The sequence below is a fragment of the Mastomys coucha genome, unplaced genomic scaffold (genome assembly GCF_008632895.1).
Source record: "Mastomys coucha isolate ucsf_1 unplaced genomic scaffold, UCSF_Mcou_1 pScaffold5, whole genome shotgun sequence".
Lineage (NCBI taxonomy): Eukaryota > Metazoa > Chordata > Mammalia > Rodentia > Muridae > Mastomys > Mastomys coucha.
The window spans coordinates 22,854,285-22,868,268 of record NW_022196911.1 but is presented as its reverse complement, the minus strand read 5'-3'; the positions used below and the strand labels follow the sequence as shown (position 1 = coordinate 22,868,268).

Sequence of the window (13,984 nt, the reverse complement as noted above, 5' to 3'; positions counted from 1 at the left end):
TTTTTGTAGCAGTATTCTATTTTCATATTTGGTTTGGAGACCAGTATCCACATACATTTCTCCATTTCTTATTTCTCTGTTCCTTTCTATGTTGTTGATATTTTGCAATATTTCATTCCTTTATAAATGTGAGTCATATCTTTTCTAGGTTTTCTCTTTTTCCTTGTTTGGCTGTTTAAGCAGCTGTACACTGAGTTACCTGGCGGCTGCAATGAAATGACTTAGATTCCCCCAGCATTGTATGTCTGTGTTCTTCCTGCATTGTCTCCAGCTTTTGTTATTGTTGAGGAGATCTGAGTGTATATTAGATGCTCATTTTCTTCCTGGCTAAACCTGTGGAGTATGTACTGTGTGTGTACATTTTGGCTGTTTTAATTGCTTTTTAACTTGCTCATATTTTTATGCTTATTTATTGATTATAATATTATTTGCTTTAAAAAAATTCTTCATAAAATATGTATTTGTATATTATACTAAGGAAGTTTACTAATAAATTTATCCATTCAGTAGGCTCTTTCTTCATATCATTCCCATGCAAGTTTTTAATTGTATGCAGCCCTGTTTGTTGCTTTTTGCTCTTGTGTCCTATTAAGTTGTAGTTCTAGTCAGAAACTAGGTCCCTATGTCCACATATGGACTTATTTTCCGTTGTGTTACTCTGCAAATTTCACAATTCACTGAACTGGACATGGTTTCTTTCTTTGAAAAGTAGATACTTTTCCGTATACCATTGTTTGATGAGGCTGTCTACACAGTGTCATGTGTTTTTGTCATTTTGGGGAAAGTCACCTACTGGGGCTGGTTCTGGATATGGTGGATTCTCCTCTGCCGTTCCCATGGTGCCTTTGTGCCTGTAGGTTTGCAAGGTCATTTGAAAGCACAGCTGGTATGAATCAAGATTTGTTCTATGTGTCTGGGGTTGCTCTGCACTCTCAGTGTCTTTGTGCTTCTACGTAAATTTATAGAAGCCTCTTTACTGTGTATAGGAAGTAATTCATGGGGACATTGATTGCCATGAATTTTGAGTTAATCATGTAAATCTTATAACACCGTTATTTTCATAATAATATTTCCCATTCCATGTACGTGCAAAGTTTTCCCATCTTGTGACATTCTCAATTCCTTCAGTAAATTTATGTTTTCATTTTAGTGGTCTCTTCTGCTTAGTTAGTTTTTTCCTTTGTTTTCTTCAGATTTTTTTTTAATTCCTTTTTTCTGTTTACTGTTCGGTTTTAATTAATTAACAGAAAGTGTAAAGCTTCTAATTAAATGGTTATATCAATGATTTTTAAAGGTCTGCCTTTAACTAGACATTGATATATCCCTTAAATTCTACAAGTTTGTTTGGTTTAATTTTTATAATTAATAAATATCGATTTTTAATCACTGCAGGGGTTTAATCACTCAGAATTATCCCCAGCACTCCCAACACATTCTCTCTCTCCCTTCTCTGGTTAGCCATAGTTCTTCTCATTAGCCACCCTTATATTTCATGAATGATTTTGGGTAGGTTTATACCAGATATTCAGGCCATATATTCATAATTTAAACTGCCATGTGATATCACATGTCACAAGGTTTTCATACATTTCTTCCTTATCCTCCAGATCTTTTTTTTTAATTTTTTTAAAAATTTTTTATTATATATTTTCTTTATTTACATTTCAAATGATATCTCCTTTCCCAGTTTCCCCTCTGGAAAAAAAAAAAAAGACCTGTTTCCTCCCTTCTTCCCCTGCTTAGCAACCCACCCTCTCCAACTTCCTGGCCCTGGCATTCCCCTACACTGGGGCATAGAACCTTCACAGGACCAAGGGCCTTTCCTCCCACTGATGAACAACTAAGCCATCCTCTGTTATACATATGCTGCTGGAGCCATGAGTCCCACCATGCATACTCATTGGTTGGTGGTTTAGTCCCTGGGAGCTCTGAGGCTATTAGGTAGTTCATATTGTTGTTCGTCCTAAGGGGCTGTAAACCCTTCAGCTCTTTGGGTCCTTTCTCTAGCTCCTTCATTGGGGACCCTGTGCTCAGCCCAATGGATGGCTGTGAACCCCTACTTCTGTATTAGGCACTGTCAGAGCCTCTCAGGAGACAGCTATATCAGGCTCCTGTCAGCCAGCACTTGCTGGCATCCACAATCTTTTTTGCCTTCACTTTGGTGATATTCCCTGTGGTTTATACGTGGGAAGTGATTCCCATAATAGGCTGTGCAGTCTGCAGTCAATTGTTCTCAGTATTTGACCAGTTATGAGTCTTTGAAATAACTGTTGCTCTTTCAAAGCAAAGTTCCTTTGGCACATGATGAAGAACCGCCAGGCTATGGGTATGAACTGAGGCATTTAAAAGAAGTTTAAGTATTTGTACATGTAGGAAAATGTCAGTCGTGAATTCCTTCCCAGGTCCTTTGACCTTTCTCATCATTGACTTTTGGCCAGCTTCCCAGTAACATCCTTCTATTTCCTTCAGTGGAAGAGGCCTGTGATCAAACCGAAAAAATGTTTTCTTACCCACAAAAGCTTCTTGCCACTATCGCACCAAAGGACATGCCTTGCCTGGCAGGTTAGGATTTTAGCAAGCAGGATACAAATCTGGGTATTGCCATTGATAATATGGCCCCTGACCCAGCTTTCATAGCAGCTTTTAACCCTAGGGAGTCTAGGATACTTTGAGATACTGTGAGTGGTCTACTGCCTTCTCAGTATCTTCTTGTTGTTAAGATAAAAACAAAATAAAAAACAAGTGCTGTTGTATGTGGATTATACAGCTTATTAGGATAATCAGATCTGAGGTATCTCATGGCTATTTAAAGTTTTGGATTTCCTTTGTAGGATGTTCGCTTCCTTTCTAACTCTTTCATGTTTTCTCTGTGTCCTCTTGTACAGCTTACTCACCAGTGTACTGTGTTGGGTTAGTGTGGAGGAAGTAGACACTGCTCCCTGTCCCGATTATAGTGGAATGATCCCAGTTGTCCTTCTTTTGTAGTATTAGGTTTAGTTGTGGCTAATTGTCTTTATTACGTCCTTATTACTGTATGTTCCTTTTCACATTCTCCAGAACTTTTATTCTGAATAATGTAATGTAATGTTTTGCCACCTTTCATGAGTCTATTGACATGGTCTTATTTCTCTTGCTGATGGTACATATTTGGTATCATAACATTGATTGTTTTCTGCGATATTCTCCTTTTGTCATTAGTGTAAGATTTATCTAAAGGAAAGGAGCGTTCCGTACTCAATCTGTCCAGTCCTCAGAGACCTTAAGAGGAAACTCTTCCTGCCTCAGTCTCAGCACTTCCTTAATTTCGGGCCTACATGTATTACACAGAAGAGTGATTTGTTCACTTGTTTCTCAGAATTTATCCTTTTGTTCTTCAATCTTTATTTATTTGTTTATATGAAGTTCCACAGTTACACCAAAAGGCAGCACTGATGTCGTTGACATACACTACAATGGCCTCTTTCACCTCTAGTCCTAGTACTTAAGGATTCATTCTTTTAATCTGTATTAGGTAAAAATGCTTCCTCCGTACTTTTATCTCGTCACAGAAACAAGTCGATTCCCATTAACTCATTGTATTATCTTTGATTCTCTGTTAATTGATACATAACCTTTTTTAATATCTTTCTATATAATATTTCAGATTGGCTTGTTCTTACGCTTGTAAGGCCTCAGACACATACTTATAGACAAATGTCTTTTACAGCCAGCACCTCTTCCTGCCAAAACTTCTGAGTGTGTTTTTGTCAGCCACATCTATGTGACTGTCTTTTATGAACTTGTGCTCACCCAGACGCTCCTAAGAACAAAATTGCCCTCATTGCTTCCATGAATTCTGTGCCACTGTTCCTTGATTTAAGTCTCTACAGTAACTAATTAAGGAACAGTAAACAGGGCTGGAGAGGAGGCTCATCAGTTATGAGCAGCTGTTGCTCTTGAAGGTTCCAGATTGTTCCTTTTACCTGCATGGATACTAACACCCTCCTGTAACTCAGGTTTCAGAGGATTAGTGGCTCTCTTCTAGTCATTGGAGGCACTGCAATAAGAGGTACACAGACCTATGTGCAGGCAAAGGCACTCATACACATAAAAAAGAACAAAAGAAGAAAAAGAAAGAGGAAGGAAGGGAGACACAGAGAGAGAGAGAGAGAGAGAGAGAGAGAGAAAGAAAGAGAGAAAGGAAGAAAGAGAGAGAGAAAAAAAGCAATAAATGATCTGAAGGTATTGTATAAGGATTCAAGATAACAGTACAGGAAAGAGCACAAAATTGTCACTCCTAATGTGAGTTAATGTAGAGCCTAGATATGTGACAGAACTGGTGATACCTCATATCAACATTGGAAGAGTTAAGGATGATACTTACGAAGGGTAAATAAAGTTGCTTGTGTTCATGGAGCCCATAATTGGAGAACATTCTGTGATTTTTGTAATGTGGAAGCAGAAGGTTTACTATATTAATGATGCAGTTAGGAACACGGCAGTAATTTTTGAGAGGATCCTCCCCAATCGTGGAAGATTTTATAGTACAGGAAAATGCTGTGATCCAGTATCCCATCTACAGAGAAGCCACTATGGAAGGAAAGTGAATTGTCTCAAGCAACACAGTTTTCTTATTTTGTGACATAATGACAGGACCCAGATCTCAAAACCTCCTTATGAGATGTGATGTAGAGTGGGCATGTTCCCACTCTAAATATTTCTTGATTGCTAAACAGGATTTGGGATTAAGGGCTGTATGTTAATTGTGTCCTTAGTCACACATCACTCTCTCATGCTGTTCATATGTGAAGGGCGTTAAAACCAAATACATTGAGTAACAGTCTCACTATCAGACTTACTGCAGTGCAGTGGTGGTTTCCAATTGAACATCAAAAGAACCTGTAGGTCTTGCATATTTTTTCCCTGTTAAGAGTTGGCTGCATGTGGTAACTTCACTGGAGCTTTTGATCTTGCTGGATTTCACCTTCATCTCTATACTGCTGATGAATTTCATGTTGCTGCTGTAAATTCCACTGACCATCTCTTATAAACACCTTCTACTGAGAGAGGAAACATACCTTTTCTATTGCTGCTCATCCAGTCCTTTCCATTTTGTTACTTTAGAAAAATAATGAGTTCTCCATTTGTGTGTCCTCTGGTTTTTCCTGGGTGAGGTTAGTGGAGATCTTAAAAGTGATGTCTTAGTTTGGGTTTCATTGCTGAGAAGAGAAACCATAACCAAGGCAGCTCTTATAAAGAAAAAATTTAATTAGACCTGGCTTACAATTTCAGAGGTTTAGCCCATTATCATTAATGGTGTGAAGCATGGCAGCATCCAGGCAAGACTCTACATCTTGATCCACAGGTAGCAAAAGGGACTCAAACTCCACACTGAATTGAGCTTGAGCATAGGAGACCTCAAAGCCTGCCCTCAAAGTGACACACTTCTTCCAAAAGGCCATACAGACTGCATTAAGGCCATATCTCCTAATAGTGCCACTCCCCATGGGCCAAGCATTCAAACATATGAGTCTATGGGGCCAAACCTATTCAAACCATCACAAGTTTCTTTCCTTCCTCAAAGTGGAGAACTTCTCTCCTATTTCCTCATAGTGTAGCTTTCTGAACAACATTCTCTTATCTTTGTGTTGCTTTAACTCTGCTTTTGATAATATACATTTCCTAACCTCATTTACTCTTACTCTTCTTGCTTAGCTCATTGAGTGTCTTTTAAATTCTTTTAGGAATTCATAAATATTGGCAGTTTGTTTCTAGAGATTTATTTGAGTTCTTTTATTTATTTTTATCTTGTAACACACTTGACTATTCTTTGCCTTTGATCATTTATGGAAAACAGTAGAGTAACTTTTCTAAAATCATGAAAAACATAATGTGTCTTCCCTATACTGGGTAAGAGCAGTTGGAAGTGAAGTTAGTGTTCAGTAGCATCTGCTCTCACATACTTACCCTAAAATTCTTTAATATAAAATCATGGAAATATCCTTTAATTATCAAGAAAATTATTGGAGATGACACAAATATACCATAAATGTGATGTGGTATGGGGGGAGGTTGTGCTGTAATTATATAAACTAAAAATAAAAAGTTATGTAGAATGTAGGTTTACTTTGTGACACGGGATTAACAAAGATATAACATAGTTAAATAAGCCAGGAGTCTAAACACACGTTACACACTCCTAGTTTCACTTGGAACTATAAATTTGATTTCCACAGAGAAAATTGGTAGCAGCCAGAGATGGAAGGAACTCAGGGTTGTCACAGTAATTATTGATTGTTGAATTGAGTGTATTAAGAGTTGCCTGGGTTCTAGAGAGATGGATCAGAGGTTAAAAGTGGGAACTCTGCAGACATCATGGCTGGTACAGGAACAAAATGCAAGAAGCAAGAAGGAAAACTCCATTTAGTTCAATTTAGCTGGTACTGGTTCAAATTCTAGACAGTCTGCCCCTAGCTAGTTTGTTGAAATCCTATTTAAACACAGTATGGTTTGCAAAAACATTTTCTGGTGTGATACAATCCCTGGTGTACAAGGAACCATAATTACATCAAAACTCAACTCAAAGTACATCATTTCTTCCAAAAAGATGGGTTCTGGAGATAGGCTACTTAATTAGTTTAAGGGTCCAAGGAAGGATCTAGTTTGTGTTGGTCATCCAGATCTTACATGTAGCATAGAGGTCACCAGGTTATAATATACATATGGCATCTCTCCTAAGGATGGCTTCTATTGACTGAGAAACAGCTAAAGATAAGAGAGCAAGCCTGGGATGAACATTCAGGGGTATTTGGGTAAAGTCTGGCTCTTTAGTTAGCAACATTCACCAGGTTATTAACAACATTAACTCTCAGCCTTCCGGTTGTGAAACAGGTAAATAAGTATTCATTTCCTTGTTTGAGGAGACGGCCCTGTGTGATTAGTTTTCCTGTTTTCCCTAGTGATCTGAAATAAAAACTTTTGTGCTGCCAACATCTCCCCCCTTCAATTTTTTTTTTTTTTTTTTTTAAGAAATGGCTGTAATAGAGGCCAAGTTTGAATACATTGCCTTTTTGGTTAGTCTAATTTATAAATGTAAGCATAAGAGAATTATAAAAATACAATTATGTTTGCATTTCTTGGCCACCATATTACTGAGAAGAAATATATTTTTAAAAAAAATTCTTTATTTTAATTTATTTCTATTTTAATTTTTAAGTTTATCCAAAGTATATTTACATTGTTATTTTCAGTTTTTTGTTTCATTGTTTTTTGCTGTGGTAGGCTTAACCATGCTTTTGTTTAGAGGAATGTGGATTCTGGAAGTTTGAATTAGAAAAAGTTGAACACATTAAGTAGGGCTTAATTGGCAATCTTACTAGGAACAGTGGTGCTGAGGGTTATTTGAACTGTGGGACATGGCCCAAGAAGTTACAGAGGAGAGTTTTAGTTTGTTGCATACAGGTCATTCTTGTGATATTTTGGTGAAGAATATATCTATTTTTTTTCTTTGTCTAAAGAATCTGTCTGAGGCTAATTAATAATGAAGAGATTTAGATTAATTGCATTGGCAAGGAACAACTCAAAACAGCCTAGTTTCTTTTACATTTCTTATAGAATATAACCAAGCATCTCCAGAAGGCAACTTAAAGATCTGACTTAAATTTTCAGTTGTGATCTACCAATAAGAATGTACCCAATTGCTATAACTCAGAATTTTAAATTTTGTTCCTTTAGCTTATTTACCATGAAAGTTAAGCACTCATTTAAGGATTGATTAGATAATTAGGAGAAGAGCAGGTTTCCATATAATGATTGAGCAATACCTCAGGAAATATAATCAGCATTGACTTACGTGCTTTGTGTCCTAGTTGCAATTGTTACAAGATGCTGGGCCTCTTTTATTCTTTGCCCATGAAGAGACCATTTTCATCCGTCTATGTTGAGTTGTTCCCAATGTGAGAGAAAGCAAACAAAATCAAACAAGCAAAAACAATTTAAGCTCTGCCACAGCCAGGCTAGCTCATGCTGCAGCAGCAGAGGCTCCACTTGCCATTCTTTGAAATTCAGGTTTTGCCTCAGGTGCCTTTCAGTGCTCCAAGATAGGCCAGACCCTGACTTTGGGAAAGGCAGTGAGGATGGAGTGCTTTGAGATCTAGTCAGCTTGCTTGGGATGATGAGCCACAAACACATATGGCTGGGCTGGAAGACAAATGGCTGCAGAGTCCATTTGGCCCACCATGCCAAGTTATATTTGGCAGAAAAAAAAATCCTCTGCCTGCTTTCTCTTATTTATTTATTTAATAATTGGGAGGAATTTTAGATCCGCTTCCGTGGCTCTCTTTGCACTATTTCCTGTAAATATAGAGCTGCAGAGCTGTAGCTCTTAAAGTTTTATTTTGGAGATTGTAACAAACATTTCAGTAATTATACAAAATGTGTTATTACATAGGACTCAGAAGAACCCATGTTAATTATACTCTCTCACTTGTGATTGTGAATTCTTAGGCAAGAGACTAATTCTAATTTCTATTTCTATTTAAAGAAAACTTTTCTTACCTACTTCTAGGATTAAGCTCCTCACAATAATACTTGTGCTTTTCCTGTGACAATGTGACTGTTTCCATATCTACTTTTGTGGAAAATGTCAGTATTTTGCTGATGGGAATTGAATTGATTCTGCTGGTTGCTGTTAGTAATAAATCATTTATAACACATCGTTTGTCAGTCAGAGTGCATGGCAGTCCATTTCTTTTTGTGCTTTTCTTTTTCTTTCTTTTATTTATTTTTTTTATGAATGCCTTTAAATTTTTCCCTTAAAATTTTAAAATAGAAAAGAAATCATCTATCCTGGCCTGCGGGGTTCAGTTATTCAGGGAGTCGAGGGGGACCATGCCTGTGGGGAAGAATGGGTGAGAGAGAGGAGGAGACCAAGCAAAGGGTTGTCAAGGTCTGCTTTACTTAGAGCAAGCTGTTAAATATATGCTTTACAAAAGTGGGAAAAGGGAGGGCTGGGGAACAATGGGTTCACTCCAGGGTTGTCCATCTGGTGGGTGCAGGCAGGTGGTTTGGAACATTTCGAAGTTCTTTTCGGAAGGTCTCAGTATACTACTTCTTGGTAAACAGGCACAGAATGTTTCAACCAAGATGAAAGTCAGGCAGTTCTCAGGCTAGTTGAGGGGCAGTGGGTCGGGTGACCATCCCTTGGCTCCCAACAGTCATCATTATTTAGGCTTATTCCTAGTTCTTTGTGAACCTACCTGAATGTGCGACATTTTTTATTTTTTCCTCAAATTGTCATTATATTTTTGTAGGGAACTAGTCATTTTGTGTATTAGTTTTGCATTTTTCAGTAAGTTTTTTTTTCCCCATGTTGTCTGTGGGAAGTTTTGTGTGTGACTTGATCATTTAAAACAAATCTGTTGCCATTCTTCCTTACTTGTATGTCCTTTCTCCTCTTTGTCTTATACGGACTTCTCTAGCTCACTCTGGAGGAAAGGAGACTGAAGAGCACATGATCTTCCTTTCTTTACAGGGTTCCTGCTAATGCTCTTCCTCTTTTTCCCTCTCCACCAGGCAGTGGGCCTCCATTTAACACATCTGCCCTTTACTGTGTTGAGCTGTGTTCCATTTCTTCCTACTTGCTTTAGAATTCATCACAAGGCAATCGTGTTAAACTCTGTCTCAGATATTTTCATCGCTACTGAGATTTTCATACTTCAGGGTTTTTATTTCTTGTAGTATTTAAAAAATATATGCTGGTTGGTAACATTCCTGATACTATTTTTCTTCCCTCCAGTTAGAACTGGTGGTTGTTGTTTTTGTGAGTTGGACATGAACTCTTACTCCCAGCTCTCCTCTATTCATCTACTCTTTATGTAAAACATTTTTATTCCCTGTGTTATCATGGATAAATTTTCTCCCAATTTTTTTCTATGTATAGTTTATCTCCAATTGTGAACTTCAGTGCTGCTTGAGAGGGTGAGCTGTGTTATTTCATAGCTTCTTCAAATGCATTTTCTTCCCCATAAGTTTTAAGAGCCAAAATTTGTGGGTGCAGTGATAAGATCCATAGTTATTTCCTTTCATCAGTCCAAATATATTCTTCCCTGCTTTTCTATCTGTAGAAACATTGACAGTACCTCAGATATCTTTTTTGTTGCTGTTGTTGTTTTGGGGTTTTCTTATGTGCTTTAGCATTGTCCGTAAGAGGATTGTATTAACTTTAGCTTTTTATTTTTGACATCTTTATGTGAAATTTCAAGAAGAGTTCCAGTCTTTGTTCCTGAAACAGAAACTCAGAAAATTGCAACAGGAAAAATGGCTGCTTCTCTGATAGATGTGCCCCAGGTCAGTGTTGTATTCACATTTCCTTTTTTTGTTTGCTTGTTTGTTTTTCTGAAAAAAAAAAATTTTTTTTTTTGGTTCAAAACGTGCAAGCCTGCCTCAGGTAAAGTTATCTAAAGTGTTTATTTCCAATGATTTTTTTTTTACTTATTTTAAATTATTTATGTTTTTTTCTCTTTTTTATTGGTTATTTTGTTCATTTACATTTTAAATGTTATCCCCTTTCCTGGTTTCCACTCCACAAAGCCCCTATCCTATCTCCCCTCCCCCTGCTTCTATGATGGTGCTACCCCACCCACCTATCCACCCACCACCTACTCCCATTTCACTGCCCTGGCATTCCCCTACACTGAGGCATCAATACTTCAGAGGACCAAGGGCCTCTCTTCCCATTGATGCCCGACAAGGCTATCCTCTGCTACATATGTGGCTGGAGACATGGTCTCCCCATGTGTACTCTTTGGTTGGTGGTTTAGTCCCTGGAAGCTCTGGGAAATCTGGTTGGTTGATATTGTTGTTCTTTCTATGGGGTTGTAACCCCTTCAGCTCCTTCAATACTTTACCTAACTCCTCCATTGGGATCCCTGTGCTCAGTCCAATGGTTGGCTTGAGCATCCAACTCTGTATTTGTCAGGCTCTGGCAGAGCCTCTCAGGAGACAGCTTTTTCAAGCTCCTGCCAGCAAGCATGTCTTGGCATCCACAGTAGTGTCCGAGTTTGGTGTCTATATATGGGATGGATCCCCAGGTGGGGCAGTCTCTGGGTGGCCTTTCCTTTAGTCTCCTTTAGACAAGAGCAATATTTCCCATGATTTTTTCTTCTTTTTCTTCTCTTTTAGTTATGTTTAAGGCTTTACATTTTGTCACCCACAGAACACAGCCTAGTCCAGTTGTATCTTTCCTGGATTATTAATGTGAGCACACATATTTTTCATATACTTAAGACCTGTAATTTGAGTATAAATTTAGATTTCCATTGTAGGTAAGGCTCAAAGAAATATATGAATGTACAATTCCTGCACAGGATAGACATTTGTTCTTCTATATTTGTGAGGAAGGTAGGTCTCCTGTGACACATAGATTGCATTTCAGAGACAGCAAGGTTTCCAGACCATCTTATGAAAGTAGCCATGGAAACACATGGACATTTTGACCTACCTCACTGAGCAATTTGTGGAAAAGTAGAAATAAAAGAGACTCACTATCTTGAATCCGAGTGGTAACTATTTCAGCACCCTAGAGAACCCAGGTAATGGAAGGAGTATATGGTTTGCTTTTGCCTATCTATAAGGAGATGTAAATTGCAGTACAGTGGATTTTCATTTTGCTATTTGATGTAACATGGATTATGAAGAATCATGTACCTATGGGTGTATTGACATCTGAAAACTATTTGACTCAAGAGAGGTTCTACTCATATCCTTTTCTTGATTCCACTACTCAGTGATAAGTTCTCAATTGATAGATCAGTATTTTCTCTTTTTTGTTTTAGTTTTCAAAGTGTAAACAGTCCTTTTCCCACTTCTATATTATATCATGTAGAATATATTAGTAAGAATTTTTTATTTTTGACAGATAATGACTTGGTTCTATGCGCAAGTCCTCAATTTTAAAGCATAAATGAATGTCCCTTTTAATGACTTTGCTCTCTTTCTTTAGAGACTCCTGCCACCCTATATGTTTCCTTTTCCTGAATCTATGTATTACATAGGTAACATTCTACAGAGAGCATTCTGCAGGTTGCATTGAGCAGGTTTTTATTTCTTACTTTAAAATATATATATATCTTTACTAAGTATATGAGTATTTATCTGCATGATTTTATGTGTATGACATTCTTCCCCTGATAACCATGGGTTCCAGAGGTTGGCACCAAACCCTTGGTATAGGAGTAAAGCACTGAAGTAAGCAGCCTTCAGTGTAGAGAAAATTAAATTGTATTTCTCTGCAGGAACAGCAAGTTCCCTTTACCCATGAGCCATCTGTCTGTCCCTCGGGTTTTCATTAAAAAATGTGCATTCATGATGGAGCTATTGTATAACCTTGCATCTTTTATTTTTTTGTAAAATGAAGAAAGCATCATAAGTGATTCTTATATATGAAATGTAAAATAATTTTTAGATTATGGAGTTCAAATATGGAAGAAAAGAAGAGCATTGAAATTTAAAAACTCCAATGGATGTCTGTGAGCCTCTACTTCTGTATTAGTCGGGTACTGTCAGAGCCTCTCAGGAGACAGCTATATCAGGCTCTTGCCAGCTAGCACCTGCCTGGATTTGATGATTGAATATGGGAAGGATAACCAGGTGGAGTAGGAGTTAGACGCAGAACTCAAGGAGCTGAAGGGTTTGCAGCCCCTGAGGACAAACAACAATATGAGCTAACTAGTACCCTCAGAGCTCCCAGGGACTAAACCACCAACCAGAGAGTACCCATGGTGGGACTCATGGCTCCAGCAGCATATATATAGCACAGGATAGCGTAGTCTGTGTTCTGTGAAGGTTCTATGCCCCAGTGTAGGGGAATGCAAGGGCCAGGAAGCTGGAGAGGGTGGGTTGGTGAGGGGGGTGGGAGGTGGGGGAGTGGGAACAGGGTTTTTTTTTAATTTTCTTTTCTTTTTCTTTCTTTTTTTTTTGGAGAGGAAACTGGGAAAGGAGATATATGACATGTAAATAAAGAAAATATCTAAAAAAAAAATTGTAAAACTTGCAAATTTATTTCATTAAAATCTGTATTGTCAGGCATTTACATGTGCTTTAAGACCATACAGTCTCTTTGGAGGACAGTTGTGTGGATATCAGACAAAAGCATACTGGTAATGCTTTAAATCTCTCTTAGTATGGACTGCGTGAAAATGATGGAGAGGATACAAATCCAGATTATTCATTTGTCCCATAAATAAAAGGTATATAACAGTTAAAAAAATAAATTTAAAAATTCAAATTTTTATTTGAGACAATCACATGAGCTAGAATTATTCTAACCCATGGTTATCAGGGGAAGAATGTCGTACACATAAAATCATGCAGATAAATACTCATATACTTAGTAAAGATATATATATTTTTTAAAGTAAGAAATAAAAACCTGCTCAATGCAACCTGCAGAGTTAGAATTATTCTCATACAATCTTATACAATCATTTCCATCACAGAAAAACTTTCTACTTCATTTGAATGCATTGTCACAAAGGAATTTATTCTGACTACTCTGTAGTGAACTCACATATGGAACTTCTGAAATTGTTACTAATCTTTATTGGTTTTGTTGACTTTTAGAAAAAGGTAGTAATATTAATGTTGTCTAATAATGATTTTTCTATTTACTTGATGATTGTGAAAATATTCTCATACAGTAACTTCACAAAGTATCTGATTCTATGTGTTGTTTAGAATGTTGGATATATGCAATGATGTTACACTCCTTCCTGTTAAAAACATTAACAACAAGAGAAAACCTCCTCGACTTTTTATTCATCCATAAATCTCAATTAAGCATGTTAGAATTAAGTCAGGTCTCGCTCTCTCTCTCTCTCTTTCTCTCTCTCTTCCTCTTTCTTTCTTTTTCTGTGTTCACCCCCACCCCTACTTCACCTCTGTCTCCGTCTGCATGGTGACTTTCCTGGCCCTCTTTCTTGGGACTGGTGAACCAGAGAGCTACCCC

General features: G+C 37.5%; 1 protein-coding gene across 1 annotated transcript in view; it reads left to right on the top strand.

Moving 5' to 3' along the window:
- Positions 1 to 13,984, top strand: part of LOC116076788 (zinc finger protein 420-like) — a 22,446-nt gene that overhangs the window by 3,697 nt on the left and 4,765 nt on the right. The window contains exon 3 of the mRNA XM_031350716.1: positions 10,242 to 10,326. Coding sequence (XP_031206576.1) covers positions 10,297 to 10,326 — 30 coding nt within the window. The 5' untranslated portion in view covers positions 10,242 to 10,296. The remainder of the gene's footprint in view (positions 1 to 10,241; positions 10,327 to 13,984) is intronic.